This window comes from Gracilinanus agilis, chromosome 4 (assembly GCF_016433145.1).
Source record: "Gracilinanus agilis isolate LMUSP501 chromosome 4, AgileGrace, whole genome shotgun sequence".
Classification (NCBI taxonomy): Eukaryota; Metazoa; Chordata; class Mammalia; order Didelphimorphia; family Didelphidae; genus Gracilinanus; species Gracilinanus agilis.
Genome location: NC_058133.1, coordinates 194,169,719 through 194,187,632, shown reverse-complemented (window position 1 = coordinate 194,187,632; position 17,914 = coordinate 194,169,719). Strand labels below are relative to the sequence as shown.

The 17,914-nt window shown below is 52.3% G+C and overlaps 1 protein-coding gene across 1 annotated transcript; it reads right to left on the bottom strand.

The window, feature by feature from the left end:
* Positions 1–6,494: 6,494 nt before the first annotated feature.
* Positions 6,495–17,357, bottom strand: STAC2 (SH3 and cysteine rich domain 2). The gene is made up of 11 exons (XM_044675841.1): positions 17,268–17,357; positions 11,012–11,318; positions 10,339–10,436; positions 9,856–9,940; positions 9,484–9,596; positions 9,046–9,118; positions 8,896–8,960; positions 8,294–8,391; positions 8,002–8,053; positions 7,382–7,519; positions 6,495–6,599 (listed from the first exon to the last, which is right to left on the bottom strand). Exons 1-11 carry the CDS (start codon positions 17,355–17,357, stop codon positions 6,495–6,497), a joined length of 1,224 nt encoding a protein of 407 aa, XP_044531776.1.
* Positions 17,358–17,914: the final 557 nt, after the last annotated feature.

Here is a 17,914-nt window from a genome sequence, read left to right as displayed (position 1 = left end):
AGTTGATCATCATATTCTATTTCCATGGCTGTATACAGTGTTTTCTTGGCTTTGCTCACTTCACTTTGCATCAGTTCATTTTTACACCATTAACTTTCTACTTATGTCTCTCTTCACCCACCTACCTCTGTCTTCACCTCACCTGGCAGTGTGTTAAAGCAAGTTAACAGGTCTTCAGTGCCCACGAGAAGGAGGTTTAGTTCCCAGACCCTCCCCCTTAGAGCTGTTGTCAACATCTGGAGGGCCTGGCCTCATGGGAGACCCTTCCTCCAAGGGACAGAATGGAAACTCATCTCCCCATCAAACCCGTCCAGGAGCCTCTTCCTCTTCCCAATCAGGGAGCATCTCACTTGGACCAGGAGGCTGAGACTTCACTTTTTGTTGGTGTTCAGCCATTCTCAAGCTGTCTAACACTTTGTGACCCCATTTTGGGTGTTCTTGGCAGAGATATTGGGATGTTTTGCCATTTCCTTCTCCAAAGGCTTTACTACATGCACAAATCAAGATGGTAGAATTGGAAGGAATTTTCAAGTTTGTCCAGTTCAATGCTATCTATCATCATGCATAAGGAAACAGGCACAGAGGAGGGCACGACTTACACAAACTCATCATAGTCATATATAATAATAGCTGACATTTATAAAGGCGGTTAGGTGGCACAGTGAATAGAGTGCCAGGTCTGGAGTCAGGAAGACTACTCTTCCTGGGTTCAAATCTAGCCTCAGACACTTACTAGCTGTGTAACCCTGGCCAAGTCACTTCATCCTGTTTGCCTCAGTTTCCTCATCTGTAAAATGAGCTGGAGAAGGAAATGGTAAACCGCTCCAGTATCTTTGTCATGAAGAGTTAGACATGATTGAACAACAAAACATTTCTATAGTGCTTACTTGCTCCAGGCTCTGTGCTAAGTACTTTATAAATATTATTTCATTTGATTTTCATAACAAACCTGGGAGATAGATGCTATTATTATCTTCATTTTACAAATTAGGAAACTGAAACAAACAGGGGTTAAGTGACTTGCCCAGGATCACTCAGCTAGGAAGTGTCTGAAGCTAGATTTGAACCTAGGACCTCCCTTCTCTAGGCCTGGCTCTCAATCCACTGAGCTACCCAGCTGCCCCCAGCTGTCCTCATCTTAATTCCCTCTCTGATCTCTGTTTCAGATCTTTCTCTCCTTTTCTATACCTGCATCTCTCTCTATCTTTCTGTCTCTGATTCTGTCTCTCTTCTTCAACTCTGACCGTCTCCCCCTTCCTACTTCTCTATCTCTTCCCTTCTGGCCTCTCAGAAATGTCTCTGCCTCTGTCTCTCTCTTTTCCCTGCTCTCCCTTTGTACCCTCCAGGTCTCTGCCTCTCCTTCCAGCCTTCCATGTGGATTCGCCTCCCTTCCTTCTTCGTCTCTCCCCTCTGGGCCCTATTCTTTCTCCCTCCCCTGCCCCGAGTCGTGGTCTCTGCCTCTTGGGGCCCTGGGGTCTCCTTTCTCTCCCTCCTTCCCCTTTCTCTTCTTTCTGGGATCTCGCCCTCTTCCTCCCTCTTCCCCAATCTCTGCCCTCTGTCCAGCTGCAGGTTTTATGGGGAGCCTCTCCGGGGCCTTTCCTGGGGAGGGATGGAGGAGGCACCGAGGGGGAGGTCCTCCCTCCTCCTCCTCCTCATCTCTCGCCCGTGTCTGTGGGTCCGTCTGGTTTCCTTTGTGTATCTTTCAGTCGGCTCGCTGTGAGCTCCCTGTGGTTGGGGGCCCTCTCCCTGCTGGGAGAAGCGGGGCACGGGGAGCCAGAAGCAGCTGAGGGAGCCACGCCACCGGACGTGCCCGTGTGGCCCGAGCAAGAGCGGGCAGCGGGGGGAAGGGCAGGGCGGATGAGCTGACATAGGGCCGGCAGTCGTCTTCCCCTCCTTGGCATCCTCACCTCCCCACTTCCCACCAGCTGCGAAAGCAAAGTCAGCGGGCTCAGCCTCTTGGAAAAACTGCTGTGTTTGGTGGGGTGGATGCTGGGGGGAAGAGGGGGAAGGGCCCGAGGGAGAGGCGCCTCGTCCAGCTGGCCCTTCCCTTCCCTGCCTTGGGGGGGGGACCTAAGCTAAGCTGGAGCAAGGCCATATGGTGGAAGGCATGGAGGGAGAAACTGGAGTCCCAGGAGGCCCCCAAACTGCTCTGATGGCTGTCTGTCTATCCAGGCCTGCCTCTGTCTGCCCTGGTCAATCTTCAAGTCTGTGCTGATCTCTGACTGTGTCTGCCCAGGCCTATCTCTGTGTGTCTGTCTGTGCTGGTCTGTCTGTCCATCTAGTTCTATCTCTGTGTTGATTTGTCTCTGTGCCCATCTGTCTCTCTCCAGGTGTGTCTTTGAGTCTGTGCTGATCTCTGAGATTCTGTCCAAAGTCTATCTCTGAATTGGTGTGTCTGTGTGTGCCAATCTGTCTGTCCATTTGGGTCTATCTCTGTGTGCTGAACCCTGATTCTATCTCTGTGTGCCTGTCTGTCCAGGCCTAACTCTATGTGTCTGTCTGTGTCCATCTGTCTCTCTCTCCAGGAGTGAGTCTGTGTCTGTGCTGATCTCTGATTCTTTCCAGGCCTATCTCTGTGTGTCTGTTGGTGCTGGTCTGTCTGTCTGCCTGTCCAGGTTTATCTCTGTGTCTGTTTGTCTGTCTGTGTCCATCTGTCTCTCTCTCCAGGAGTGTCTCTGTGTCTGTGCTGATCTCTGAGTCTTTCCAGGCCTATCTCTGTATCTCTGTGTCTGTTGTGATCTGTCTGTCTGTTCAGGCCTGTCTCTGTGTATGTCTGTGCCAATCAGTCTCTGAATCCATCTTTCTGACCGGATCTATCTCTGGGTCTGTGTGTCTGTGCCTGTGTCTGTCTGTCTCTGTCTCTGTGGACCTGTCAGTCTGCCTGTCTGTGTGTCTCTCTTTTGTCTGTGTGCACCCATGTTGATCTGTCCCTTTTGGCGTGTATGTCTGTTTTTGCCTCTTCTGCGTTTAAAGTCCTTTCCTCTCTGGTAAAGTCCTTTCTCCAGGCAGAGCCCTAGGGAGAAGCGAGCCCGGGGCCGCAGAGGGCAACCTCCTTCTCTAGTTATGACGGGGCAAGACCTTCCCCTCAGCCCCGACCCCCACGAGGAAACCCTCCTGTAGTGATGGCAGGAGGAGGGAAGGAGGAGCGGGTGGGAGAAGGGGTCCCGAGGGGCCCTGGTGCCGGGCCAAGCAGGGGGCCTCCCTGGGGGCAGGAGCACTCCAGGCAGGAAGGAGAAGCCCTTCAGGGACCCCAGCATGCAGGTTGGAGCAAACCTTCCTGTCCGTCCCCAGCCCCATCCTGGGAGCCCTGCCTGGTCTCCAGAACCCAGGGTCAGCCTGGCATCGGGGGCAACGGGCTATGTCTGTGGGAGGGGCAGGGATGGGGAGGGGGAGGAGGAAGAGTTCTGCCAGGACCCTCGCCAACTCTAACCCTGGCAGCTCGGGCATTGGCACCCCAACCCAGGCGGCTTGCCCTTCCCCCTCCTCACAATCCAGCCTATAAATAGCTCTCTGCACTCGCCTAAGTGATGACGCGGCCAGGGAAGGCGGAGGGGAGTCAACTTTGCAGCGCCAGTGGGCGGGAGGGGTGGGGGAGGGGAGCGCCCCTTCCCTGCGCTGTGCCACGGGCTGAGTGACAGGCACGATTGAGTCATCTCTCGGGGCCCAGCTGCCCCACGTCACCGCCAGCTCCTCCAGGCACTCTTCTTCCTCACGATTCATGGGCTAGCGTTTGAGTGGCAGGATTGGCCCAGAGCCAGGGTGGGGAGAAGAGCAAAAGGAGGTGAGGGAGGGAATGATAGAGACCCAGAGAGCAAGCATCAGTTCTGGGGGGCTCAGAGGATAGAGAGCCGGGTCTGGAGATGGGAGGTCCTGGCTTCAAATCTGGCCTCAGGGCCTTCCTAGCTGGGTGACCCTGCAGGAGTCACAACCCCCATTGCCTAGTCCTTACTGCTTGTCTGCCTTAGAACCAATATTGGTTCCAAAACAGAACCTAAAGGGTTTAAAAAAAATAAAAATAAAAATAAAAAAAGAACCAGCTCTGAGCTGGGCATTAGGAGACGTTTGTCTTGACTTCTCAAGGAGCCAGACTCTGAGTTTCTTTAGACTAGTTGGACTTGGGTGGCCCAAGTGGGCTCTGGGCATCGTACTTTACCCTGTCTGATGAGCTCACGGGTGCCCATGATAATTGGGTTTAAATCATACTGAAGCATCCAGACAAGCCAACAGGCCAGAGGATTCACATTTACCCATATCCCCCCACCCGGCTCCCTACCTCCTGGTCCTCCAGCCCTACTGCCCAGCCACTCCGAGTCTGAAGACCCTGAGGTCCAGATGCCACCCCCCTGACGCTCACCCTCCATTATTCCCTTCATTTTCCAGGAGAAATCAACTCTTTGAGGTTGGGGTCCCTCCAGAGACTACCTAGGGAAGCAGCGAAGGGAGGGTCACTAGCCAGTGTCCCCTAGTCGAGAGATGGTGGGCACCATGCCTCACCATTTAGTCTGGGTTCCCCTCCACTTTCTCCAGGGTTTCATCAGTCCCTGCCCCTCTCCCCCAATATCTGCCCCCACCCTTTCCCCTTTTCCAGGTCTTTCTAGCCCTTGCTGCCTTCCTCCTACTGCCACCCCCATTCCTAAGCCAGTCAGTGAAACTCAGAGAAGGCACATCTGGGTCACAGGTACATTTAATCAAGTGGGTCTGGGGGCCCAGCAGTGCCCGAGTCAGACCCGTCATGCAGCCTCTATGTACAGTGGGCATCGTGCCTGCCCCGGGGTGGGGGTATTGCTGGGGCAGCTTCATGGCAGCAAACAGGGCAGTGTGGTGTCAGCCTCTCCCCACCCCAAATCTGGGAACAGCAGAAGGGAGGGGAGGCGAGGATCTCAGGGTAAGTATCTGTGCCCAGAGGAGGGGAGGCATTGGCTGGCATGGTGAAGGAGGTTCTGAGCTTGGGGCCTGGGAGTTGGGGCTGAAGAAGAGCAGACTTTCCAGGTGAGACCCCACATGCTATCTCCTCCTGTCTGGGATACCCACACTTCCTCCCTTCCTTGGGAGTAAGATGAGTCTCAGCTTCCTCCCAGCGCCTGTCCCCCACCTCAACATTCCTACCCCAGGGGTCTGTGAAGGGCACTGGGGGTGCATCAGAAATACAGCCCCTTATCTTAGCAGGGGATGGAACCACCTGAAACATTCAGCTCTTGGACAAGACTCTTTTTAAAGTGCTGACTTGTTCCTCATGCCCAGCCCTGCTTTGACTTGGGCTCACCCTGTTGAGAGGACTTTCCCGTCTTTCCAAATCCAAGATTCCCAAATCTAAGAGGATTTTCCAGCTCTTAGAGGGTTGTCTTGATCAGAGAAGAGAGAGGAGGCCAGAGAAGAAAGGGGAAGCAGGAAAGTAAAACTGCCCGTCATCAGTTTTCTGATCTGGGTAATGGGTTTGACTCTCAATCCTTGAAGTTTGTCATTAGCTTGTCAGGCGTAGGACAACAGGTTGGTGGTGTTTTTTTTTGTTTTTTTTTTTAGCATTCTGTAGCTATTCTGGACACACCAGAGCTCTTCCCAATAACAAAATGGCGTGCTGTGGCTTACTCTTGGATCGCCTTTCATTGGCGTGGCTATGGTTGTAGGGTGGGACAGTTTGGGGATGCTCTGGCCTTGGGCGGAATTCAGACCACAGTTGGGCTAGCGGTCAGTAGGGGTGGAATTGGGAAAGGCCCCATCATGGTTGTTCCAGCTTAGGGCTCCCTCTTCCCCTCAAACAAGAGAACATGCCCTGTTCTTTCTCCTTGATCCCTCCCCTCCTCTGCCAGGCCAGGTTTCAAGTTATGGGAGAGACCAGTGAAACTTTCCTGAGAATTGAGTGAGTGAGAGATGGTGATATTGGGGAGGCAGCAGTCAGGAACACAGAAGCAGAGAAGGCCTTCCCATATCTCCCACCCCCTTCAAACCCTGAGGAGGGGAGCAGGCATTGAGAAGGGCCCAGGAGAAAGGAACATATTCCCTCCCCTGTGCCCAAATGGACAGAGACAGAGAGACACACACAGACATACACACAGGCTGGACTGAGGGGGAAGGTGGCACAAGGCATGCAATGACCAGAGGGGTAGAATTCTGGGGAGAGCCACAGAGAGCCCTGAAGGACAGCTCTCCCCAGGGCTTGACTCATTGTGGCAGCAGGGCACTGGTGGGCACGGGAATTGGCACCTTGGCATGAGGGCAAACCTGCTTATGGTAGCTGATCCCTGCTCTTAACTTCCTCTCCAACCTGCCCTCCAGAGGGCCCCCGGAGGAAAAACAAAACCTTTGTTATAGTGGAGCTCCTGTGTCTATTTAGAGTGGTGCCCAGCAGCGTGGCAGCAGGTGAGCAGGGAAGTGGGTAAGGAGACCCTGCTCCATTCCCTGGAACCAGAAGCAGGGAACAAGGGTGCAGAGTTGATGTCTGGGTCATCTCCTAGGGGTGGGGCACTATCTTCTTCTGTGCCTGCCATGCCTGGATTTCAGATCTCAGTCAGAGCATCGGCAGGTACCAGGCCTCTCTTCTTGCCACTACTAACTCGGATGAAGCCATCAGCATCCTTGCTTCTGCCCACACCTACACAGATCTGAACAGGAAAGATGTAGGGCTGAGTGCTCAGCACCAGCCAGGCAGGTGCTGCCCACTGTGTTAGCAAGATCCTGGTGGGACCAGAATCCAAATAATTATAGACCCCACCATTTTCCTCTTTAAAGAAAAAAATCTTTACTTTCTGTATTAGTAACAACTCTAAGACAGAAGGACAAGGGCTAGGGAAATGGGGTAAAGTGACTCACCCAAAGTCACACAGCTAAAAAGTATCTGAAGTCAGATTTGAACCTGGGACCTCCCATTTCCAAACCTGGCACTCTATCCAGTGTGCTACCTCACTGTCCCTTCTTGCCCAGCCATTGAATCAAGAATTCTGTCCTAGGGGGCAGCTGGGTAGCTCAGTGGAGTGAGAGTCAGGCCTAGAGACAGGAGGTCCTAGGTTCAAACCCGGCCTCAGCCACTTCCCAGCTGTGTGACCCTGGGCAAGTCACTTGACCCCCATTGCCCACCCTTACCAATCTTCCACCTATGAGACAATACACTGAAGTACAAAGGTTTAAAAAAAAAAAAAAAGAATTCTGTCCTAGGCATGAGATGAGAGGGATAAGTAGGAGGAAGAGCACCCATTCTGAAAACCTGTGCTTGACAGATAGGATAGTCTTTCTTCTAGCTATCTGCCTTTCTTCCCACTACAAGGCTGATGGAATTCTCTTCCAGGCACCATCTGAGAGCTTTCTCCTGCCTTCCATCTCTGACTCTGTCTGCTTTCTCCCAACCTCGTTCACCCTTTGGATGGCAGAGTACCCCTAGATCACTCACCTGGCTCTCCTTGAGGCTCATGTAGCCCTGTTCCTTATTCCCAGAAAATGGCTGGCAGCACCGCCATACACTCTCTCCTGGCCTCACCCGCTGCACAAAATTGGCTGGGAAGAAGCCGACTCGGTCGCCGATCTTGCCCTTTTTGACAAATTCAGTGAGGTTGGTAGGGGCAAGCCTTCACCCTGACCTCAGCCTCAACCCAATGAGCTCACTTCCAATTCTCATTTGGTTTCCCGGACCTCAAGCCCCAAGGTGCCATGTCACCAGTCCAGTTGAGTCTAATCTTTTCTAAAACAAAGAAATAACCCACTCTGCCTGGGTGGTTGGGGATAGGAGTGGGCAGGAAGAGCCTCTAAGAAGGGAAAAGTGGCAGCTTGGGTACTTGGGATGGTGGAGGTGGTGGTGGGCTGGGGTTTTGAACCTAGTTGGCCATGGCTCCCATGGGGGCAGTGCCCAAAGGGTGATTTAGTAGGCAGCAGAATCTGTTACAGCAGGTTTTGCTTATGGTTCTGGCTTTCTCCATTTCTACCCTGACTCCCTCAGGCTATGCTTGGAGAGGGGCACAATCATTTCCCCCCCCCCCAAATTTTTCCCTTCATGCTGCCAACCAGCCTAATCACCTTCCACCAGTCCTCGTTAGAATCATCCACAAGCATGATCCGATCTCCGGGCCTAGGGAAAGAGCAGACTGAGGGCAGTCTCTGGAGATGAGGAGGACTCCCACCCATCCCCACCCTGACCCAAGCTGTGGTAGTCAACTGCCTTTCCCAACTGGGAACAACTGGGATCCTTGTGGGGATGTTGGGTGTCCTGGCAGTTCCAACAGCTGCAAGCCCATGTCCAATCAGGGAAAGTGACACCCTAGGGGGAAAGGGAAGGAGCAAGGGTTTGGAGCTCTGGGAAGACACTTACTGCAGAGCCAGGTCATTATGTTCTTGGGGCAAAAACTTGTAGAGGGCGACATAGGAATACATGGGGCCCACGTCCTTCCGAATGGTGCCCTTGGAAGCCTGGGGTGTCATGGTGGAGAGATGAACACTGACATAAAATCTGGCATCCTACTGTAAGTACTCACCCAATTAGAACTTTAGAACAATGTCAGAGCTAGAAGGGACCCTGGACCCTAATCTAACCCTGACCTTTTCCTAAGAAGGGAAAATGCTTGCTTAAAATTGTACAGTGAATTGGTGATGAGAAGTCTAAAATTTTAGAGCTTTTTTTTTTTTTTTAAATACTTTCTGTCTTAGTAACATCTTTAACGAAGAAAGACAAGGGCTGTAGGGTTAAGTGACTTGCACAGGGTCACACGGCTATGAAATGTCTGAGGCCAGATTTGAACCCAGATCCTTTCTACTCCAGGTCTGGAACTTTATCCACTGTGCCACCTAGCTACTTGGCTAAAAAAGGAAAATTAGATGCCATCTAGTACCTCATTCAGATGAGCTTAACCTGGTACTGCTCTCCCCATCCCATCCCTCAGTCTCCATCTATACCCAAACGGCACAGGGCCTTACCTGCTGCTGTCCAGGACTTTTCTCCTCAGGTCCTGTCACTTCATTCTCAGTTGGTGATGTAAAGACTATAAGAGTGGGATGGGGGTGTAAAGATTTAGGAGTTGAGGGGGCCCCCATCCCCTAGCACTAGAGTGCCTTCCTCATACTTACCACTATCACTGGCACCCTCCTCTGAGCTACGGATGCTACCCTCCCCATCCTCTGCCAATTCATCCCGCTCACTCTGGGAAAGACAAGAAAAGGAAAAGGAAGGAAGGAAGACTGAGGTAGAATCCTCAACCCTCAACCATCTTCCCTAATGTGCCCTGACCTAGCCCTCTCCCTCAGGATCCTCCAGCCCTCATCCCCCTTTCCTTAGAGTCTCCCAGCCCCAATCCCTTCCCCAATGTCTCCCATTCAGAGTCCACCAGCTCCACTTCTCTTTTCCTTATATCCTCCAGCCCCCATACATCTTCCCTCAGGGACTTCAGAGCCCCATCTCTCTATCCTAGTATATCCCATCCCCAAAGCCTTTCCCCACTCTGGATCTCAACCCTGGTCCCTCCTCCCCCTCATGCCTTTCCCCCATGCTTGGGCCAAAGTCTGTACCAGGCTTCGGGTGGGAGACTCTGAAGTGCTGCTGAAACTCGAGCGGTTCATTAATGCCAAGGAGGTACCATAGCGGAGGGTCTCATAAATAGGATCCACTTTCCCACTGGCACCTAAGAAAGTTGTACCTTCAGGAACCTGGCAGCTTACCTCTTCCTAGGAATCTTCTTAAACCCCCTAAATTCTTGACCCCTGGGCATTGCATCTGGACACCTTAAAAGCTGGTACAATGCCCTGGGTGGGTAGTGCCAGTGTCCACTCTTCCTGCAAAAGTAATGCCTATCACAAGAAAACTTGACTCCCCAGTCCAAGAGATCAAGGCACCTTTTCTCACTATAGTCTAGGAGGAATGGGAATTAAATGTGTCCTTACCAGCTGGGGGAGACTCTCGAGTACAGGCTGGGGGTGGCTCATGCACCAGGAGAGGGGAGCTGAAGTTCCTACGGAAAGAGGTGGACTAGGGGAAGAAAGAATAGAGAGATATCAGTGCCAACAAAAGGGGCAGAGGGCTTGATCTTCCTTGCTATTTCCCACTGCATGAAATGAGCAGTTGTTTTTTTTTAACCCTGACCTTCCATCTTAGAATCAATGTTAAGTATGGGTTCCAAGGCAGAAGAAGAGTGGTCAGGCAATTTGGGGTTAAGTGACTTGCCCAAAGTCAAACAGCTAGGAAGTGTCTGAGGCCAGACTGGGACCCAGGACCTCCTGTCTGTAGGCCTGGCTCTCAGTCTACTAAGCCACCTGGATGCCCCAGAACGAGTTCTTTGTAATGAGGAAGGAAGATGAAGTACCCTCCAAGGCACCAATGAGCACAGAGTAGTCAACAAGAAAGTGTCTAGATAGACCCTTCCTCACCGTTTTCCCTGGGCACTGCTGGTGGGAGATTTCCTCAGAGCACCAGAGGTGGACGCTGGCTTTGCACGTCTTACATCGTAAGCCCTGCTTGGAGTTGCCTGGAGAGTAGTTTGGAGTTTAAAGGACAAGGAGAGAGGTCTCTTCTCTACTTTTCCCCCTCTTCCCTCTCCCCTCTCCCATCACCCCTCTTTTCTGTCTCTCTGTCTCTCTGTCTCTGTCTCTGTCTCTGTCTCTCTGTCTCTCTGTCTCTGTCTCTGTGTCTCTGTCTCTGTCTCTGTCTCTGTCTCTGTCTCTCTCTCTCTGTCTCTGTCTCTGTCTCTGTCTCTCTGTCTCTCTCTCTCTCTCTCTCTCTCGCACACACACACACACACACACACACACACACACACACACACACAAAATTGTTGGAGGATCATAGGCACAAGGCAGTTTCTGTTCATGTCTGTCTTCCCAGAGGGACAGGACAAATCAAAATATACTTAGGGTATGTTGACGTTATAGAAGATAGCTGTGTGAGATAGGAAAAGAACTCCCCACCTGATGTCCCATAAAAGCCATGTCAGCATTGGAGGGCCAGGGAGGAAGGGGAAACAGGCAGATCCACGCTGTGTATCTTCCCCCCATGCCACCTTGGCACTCCCACCTATTCCCATCTCAATGGCTAGGCACCTACCCACAATAACCTGGTGGCAGAGTTCACAGGGGCTGGCACGTTTGAAGACATGCTCTTGGAAGCTGTGGGTCCTCAGGGGCTTGAGAGGTGCCAAAGGACGCTGGACTGGACAAGGGGATCGGGCAGAGTTGGGAAGGCCTGGATCAGTGGATACAGGTGGGGGTGAGGGAGGTGGCAATGGGGTTGGGGGGGTCAGCAGCACTTCCGTTGGGCACTTGAGCTCAGTGCCTGAGCGAAGAAAAAAATTTTCCACACTCTTGCTTCGAAGGATGGTCTTGAGGGATAGGGAACGCTTGAAACGTTGAAGCTGAAAGAGAGGAGGTCATGTTCATAGAGAGGACCAGAGTCCATAGGAGGGGAGGCTCTGATTATGTCTAGCAGCACCCCCACAAACAGAAGCCCAAATTGGTAATCCCAATCAATGTCAGAGGAAGGCTAAGTGGTGCCATGGGTAGAGTGCCTGGCCTGGTGTCAGGAAGACCTGAGTTTAAAACTTGTCTCAGAGATTTACTAGCTGTGTGATCCTGGGCACATCATTTAACCTTGTTTGTTTCAGTTTCCTCATCTCTAAAATGACCTGGAGAAAGAAATGGCAAACCACTCCAGGATCTTGGCTAAAAAGACCCCAAATGGGGTCATAAAGCGTTGAATGCAATTGAAATGACTGAACAAATCAGTGTTGGGGCTCAGAATTGGACTTGGAATTCTAGAGCTGATGAAGTTATAAGGGAGAGGAAGCAGGCAGTTTCTAGATCAGGTCCTGATATTCTAAATTCAGTTGATTTTCTATGTTCACAAATCCGAACGCTCCTCACTACCAGCATCAATCCCAGAAACTTGTCTTGTACTTTCCTTTCCACTCACTGAGTCAAACCCAGGACCCCTCACTGCCTTATATCCATCTCATGGTCCCATTCTTGGCAATGTTCTGCCTGGTTCAACCTGCCCAGATAGACCATGGGGAGGGAGGCAGAAGACTGAAGATATGGGTACAAAGTCTGTGTCACTGTTGACCAAAGCTCCTAGATGATGAGCTGGACAGCATAAGGCGCCACAGCTGCCAACCTCCTAGCCTTGCCAGGGGAGGAGTGGATGCAGCTGCTGGTTCAGAGAACACAGACACAACTTCTGCCACCCTATCCTCTGGGAGGACAAGGTGGGAGCCTGGGGGGATGTACACAACAGCATCAGGTCTGCCAACCATGAAGTCTGAGCTTTACAGGATGTCTGGCTTTCCCAGAAGTTGGCATCACTGAACCATTTTCCAAACCATGGCTTCCTGGATAGCATTGTTGGTCTCTGCCTTTGCAGGTTCCAGATAGGGCAGATAATAAAGTCTGGTGCCCCGAGGTCCCTGGGGGAGATGGGATAGGGTAGTGACAGTATGTAGAGTCATCTCCAGAGAATGTGAACAATGTCATTTGGGGATGAGCAGAATAATTATTTCTTAAGCCCTAGGACCATCTCTGATGGGACACCCAGGGATGTTTAAAGAGTCCCTCTTCCTCATGCCCTGGAATTTTTTGGAGGGAGTGAGGTATCCCATCTCTGTGACCAGAATTGTTCTGACCTATCCTGGAGCTGTGCCATATATCCTGCCTGTCAGACCAAGCCCTGGGGGCAAAGAGGAAGAGAGTGACTTGTCACTCCTCACCCTGGCATGGCCAATGCCAAATCACTGGTGCCCCTGGAACAACCCTGCCAGAAATTGTTTCCTCCTGGTCCCTGGAGGGAAGTTTTCTGAACAAAATGTCCCCCCAGAGCTTGTGTGAAGGGGCTGTCCCAATTCTGGATCTCTGGCATTCACTCCCAGGAGGGCAGGAAGGGGAACCATTGAGATGGGGAGACAACTTGTGCCCTCAGGAGAGGAGCTAGTGGCAATCCAATGCAGAATGGAGGTGCTAGAGGGCAGGCAGCAGCTTCTCTGCCAGCTGGAGTAGTGCCTGATTGCTCCAGAAATGGCTGGTCCCACTGCCCACAGCAGGCACTTTTCTGGGTTCCAAACTAAGACCTGTCTTCTCAGTCCAGCTTGGATGGGAACAACATGCCTAGATGTGACTCACCACATCCCTATTGCCATAGAAGTACTTTTCTCCTCTTTTTTCCTTTCAACGTGGAGGAAGATCAGAAGGTTTGAGTAGTGGGTAGCCAAAAGGCAAAAGGAAGGTCAAAGCTCTCTTCTGTCCCCCTATGCCTCTTGGAACTGCTCCCTGGCATGGGGGAGATGCCACTTTGAAGTAGCTGGCAGACTATTGGGTATCTTGGAACCTTTTAGGTATTTCTCTGGCTCCTTCTAGCCAAGTGACCAGAGGACTGAAAATAGTTGGCTTCCTTCTTCTGCCCACCCACATCACCCTTCCAGGTCATGAACAGTATAAATTGTCAGGGCTGGAACTGACCTTAGGACATAAATGGTGAGGGCTTAGCCTAAAATGTAAGACTTGGCAGGAGTAAAAGCCTTCAGACTGATGGAACCATGGATGCCATGTAGTCCAATTCCTTTTTACAGATATCTGAGGTCCAGAGGGATTAATTGAATTGGGCAAGGTCTTACAAGGTAGTTAAAGGGAGAGTTTGAATTAGGCACTCAACTTCAATGCCAGAAGCTCTTCCTACTATCCTACACTGCTTTTTTTTTAAACCCTTACCTTTCATTCTAGAATCAATACTAAGCGTCCATTCTAATGCAGAAGAGAGGTAAGGGCCAGGCAATTGATATTAAGTGACTTGCCCAGGGTCAGATAGGTAGGAAATGTCTGAGGCTAGATTTGAATCCAGGACCTTCAGTCTCCAGGCCTGGCTCTTTATCCAAGAGCCACCTAGCTGCCCCTAGGCTTCCTTCTAGGAACAATAGAGATCATCTAGGCTAACCCTCTTGTTTTCCAGAGGAGGAAACTGAAGCCCATTATGGAAAAGTGGATCAATGACATAATCAATATAATAACAAACCTTTGAGTGCTACATTTATTATTGTTGTTGTTTTTATTATTACCCCAAATCACCCAGCTAGTTAGTGGCAGGGCTCCTCTTAAAACCTAGGCTTGCTGACTCTCAGTACAGGGTTTTTTCCACCTCTCTCCCTTATCATATCTCCCTGTCCATCTCTTCCTTTCCCCATCTGAGTCGCTCCTCCCTTTCCCCCAGTTCCTGAAAGGGCATGCAGCAGCTGCTGGGTAGGCGGCAGTGGGCACCGGTGCCAGCTGACTCAGATGGTGGTGCTGGCATAGAAGGGTCCCCTTTCCCTGGGGAGGATGGAGTCGAAGGCTGGTGGGCTGAGGGGGTGGGGATGTCCCATGTTGGAAGCAAGTTCCTTTTTCAGCTGCTTGGGTCTGGGAGTGAGGACAAGAAGAGGAATCATAGCTGAAACTCACCACCCAGGGCCGAGTGGACAGGTCAGCAGTGCAGATGGAGTGGGAGGGAAGTCATCCTGGGTTAGGTCGATCCAGTGGGTATACGGGGTAGAAGGGCAGGGAGAAGATGCCACAGTTGGTACTTTCTACCTATGTGGGCCATGAACTGATGAAAAATAGGATCTGAAATCCTGGCATCAGTGTCTGCCAGTTGCTCAGCCCCCTCTGTTGTACCTGCCCAGCTCCAAGTAGCAGACACGAAGGAAGAGTGTTGTGGGCAGCAACCAGACCCTCTCTTCCTAGGGGGATGAAGGAACTTTCTGTGGCTATATCTCAAGGAATCTCCCACTCTCCCGATACTAGGTCAGGGCATATACACTACATTTTCTCCATCCTCATTGCCCACTTCCACTAAAGGGGAAGGGGCATTTATCTTGGGCAGTCACAGAGAGGGGAGGAGTGGTGATGCTCCTCCATGATCTCCCCATGGCTGTTTGCTATTGCATGGTTGCCTTGTTTTTAGGATCTTATACAAGGGTCTAGTGGATCAGGTAGCCTCCCAGGCAGGATTGGGGAAGGGGACGATGCTCAGACCAGACCTCCATCCCTTCTTCTCCCTGTCTCTGAGCTAGATTTTTCAGAAGGGGTCCTCAGAATGGGGGGAAGGAGGGAAAGACAGCAGCCTGAATCGGCTGACTGCTCTCCCTCCCCTCCCCCTAAGCTGAGCTTGCAGGATGGCCAACTTGCTGAGATGGCATTGATACCGCAGGAGCAACCCTGCCCACCCCAGCCCCAGAACTGCTGAGAGAAAGGAGAAAGTGGAGAGACAGGTTCTAGAGGGAGGAAGATGGCTGGGACTGGATGAGTTCCACTGTTAAGTACTTTGAGGTCTGGGGAGACCAAAGACCTGTGAAGAGAGGTGTCTTCCCAGATGATAAGGGAGGAGGGTAAGAGAGATAGGGAGGGGGTTGGTACCTTGGTTTGCTATCTCCGATTGGAGTTATGGCCCCCATCTCCTCCCCAGTTTTATTCCCTCTAGCTCTAAGAGGCTCTCGAATAGATTCCAATGGCACAATTGGACCCCTCCCCAGCATTCCTTAACTATGAGACACTTATCTCTTCCTAGGCTGAGTTAACCCTTGGTGGGAGTTACCAATCCCCTCCCATGGAGGTGGGTAAGCAGGTCAAAGGGAATCGAGGGCCCTAAGAGCCAGGAGGTCTGGACATTTGGGTCCCACAAACTCCATCTTCTAGGATGGCCCTGGTCCCCCGGGGCATGCATGATCTTTATTCTCAGACAACTGACATTGCCTGCCTTCCTTGAATGCACTTAGCACTGGTTGACTTTGACCTTGAATTAACCTCTTGTGCCTAAGGAAAGGTGTATATATGGGGGTGAGGATGGGAGATAAGATGTCCAGGGAAGGATTTAGGCCACCAGATCCTCGAGGTGAACTTCAGAACCAGAGAGGAGACCAGAAATATGAGGCACACTCCCCCCCAACGCTGGCCCTTTCCAATACTTCCTCTGCCCCCCCCCCCAATAAATATTCCCAATAGACACGAATAGAGAAGCTGGAGGACCCAAAGATGGGAGGTCAGGCTTTTCCACCAGGTTTAAGAGAATGGAGGCTTATTGGCCCGAGGGGAGTGGTCTCTTAACCCGTGCGTACCCATTTCGCTTACCCAGTCAGGGGTTTCTATCCAAATGCTAGCAGGGAATTCCTGCGGCTAAATTTTCGCGCGATCTGGGCCGGAGCTCTTCTACGTGAAGCTCCCTCCCTACCCAGGTCTAATGCTTCCGAGGACCCCGCCCTCCTTCACTGGGGGATAACTCATTCATTGTTCAATTGACTTGTTATTCCCGTGAGTAATAATCATGAATAATTAGGGTTAATTATGACATTAATTACGATGGCTTTTCTGTCTCAATCCTTTCCTTCCCCCTTCCCCCATACTTGGTGGGAAAGGGGAGATAGGAGGGAGTGACAGCTAGTGGAACTACTCTACTTCTTTCTTCCTGCTCCTCTTCCCACCCCCCCAAGAGGAGAGAAACCTTCAGCCAGGAGGACCCGACCCTAGGACCTCCTCCCCCACCCCACCCCTCTGCAGCCCTCCTCTCCTGGGCGCGCGGCTCCCCCGAGACTGCAGCTGGACAGAGACGGAGAGATCGAGAGACACCAAGAGAGACGCAGAGAGGAAAGGCATAGACGAGTCAGCGACCCCAGGGCCCCCACACACTCAAAACGAGCCAGCGCTACACACCGAGACTCATATCCCTAGGAAACACACACCTGCGTAAAACACACACAGATACAGGCGCGCGCGCGCGCGACACACACACACACACACACACACACACACACACACACACACACTCACACTCATCTCACAGCTCCTCCTCGGGCTCCGCATTGATTCCCTCCAACAAAGGGGAGTTACTACCTTCCCCCGGGAGAGACGGGATAGAGCTGACCCGCCGCCAGGGTCTCAGTCTCTATGTATGTTTGTGCATAGTGTGCGCACATGTGGTATGTGGTGTGGTGTGGTGTGAGTGTGTGTGTGTGTGTGTGTGTGCGTGCGCGTGAGCGTGTGGTCAGTTACTCCCTCCTCTCCTAGCCTGGTCTTCTCTAGAGGCTGAGAGGTTCTCAGATAATGCTGGACAGCGCCCGCCCTGTGGTGCTGGGGCTGGTGGTGGTGGGAGAGGGGGCGAGTTATCACTACCCCATCTTGACCCTGGCCGCGGTGTATCTGCTATGTCGCGACAGTGCGGGGACAAAACAAGCCCGGGTCAAGGAGAGGGTAGGACAGAAGCGGCAGCCGCGGGCCGAGGAGGGGAAAGCTGCAGGGCGGGAAAGAAGGAACGGGAAGAGAAGGGAGGAAATCGCGACCCCTCCCCAAATTACCTTGGTTTCCTGGAGGGTGGAAACAGTCCCAGGGGAGGGGAGAGTGGCAGCGTCCTCGGGTTCGTTCTCCTTCTCGCTCATTTCGGTCATGGTCGTGGTCCCGCAGCTTGGGCGCTGCGTGAAGGGGATATCGGAGGTGGGGGGCAAAGGCTGGGCAGGAGGGCCGGCTTAGTTGCGAGCGAGGCCAGGAGGAGAGATTCTTACTGGGGTCCTCTACTCCCTTCCTCCCAAGCTCTCGAACCTGATCCCCCCCAAAAAGCAAACCAAGAGGAACCCTCCTTCCCCTTCCCCCTTAAAAATGCCGAGCAAATACCCGAATTTGCTCCGCAGGAAGAGAAAGTTCTGGGGCTGCCCCGCTAGGAGGAAGACAATTAAATGAATGAGTAATTAAAGGCAGATTGGGGAGAGAGGACCCCCCAGGCACTGAGGGTTTGCAGAGGATGTTGTGCAGAAGAGAGAGGGAAGGAGGAATGCAGGGATGGAGGGATGGAGGGAGAGAGCTCAGGGCTGTGTCCAGTCGGGCCCCACAGTCCTCTGAGCCCGCCCCCCACCCCCCTCCCCCAGCCCCTGCCTGGGCACTTGGCATCCCCTCTGCCCAGTCCTCGCCTCCCAACTTTGATTTAAGAGGTCGCTTGGCCCCACCCCCT

What these genes read in the sequence shown, in the direction of transcription:
- STAC2 (XM_044675841.1), bottom strand. Translation starts at nt 17,357, where the DNA reads ATGACCGAAATGAGCGAGAAGGAGAACGAACCCGAGGACGCTGCCACT. An exon ending in AGCAGTGCCCAGGGAAAACG is followed by an intron (nt 9,941 to 10,338) that starts GTGAGGAAGGGT and finishes TTCTTCCCCTAG; the next exon opens with TCCACCTCTTTCCGTAGGAA. An exon ending in AGTCTCCCACCCGAAGCCTG is followed by an intron (nt 9,119 to 9,483) that starts GTACAGACTTTG and finishes TGTCTTTCCCAG; the next exon opens with AGTGAGCGGGATGAATTGGC.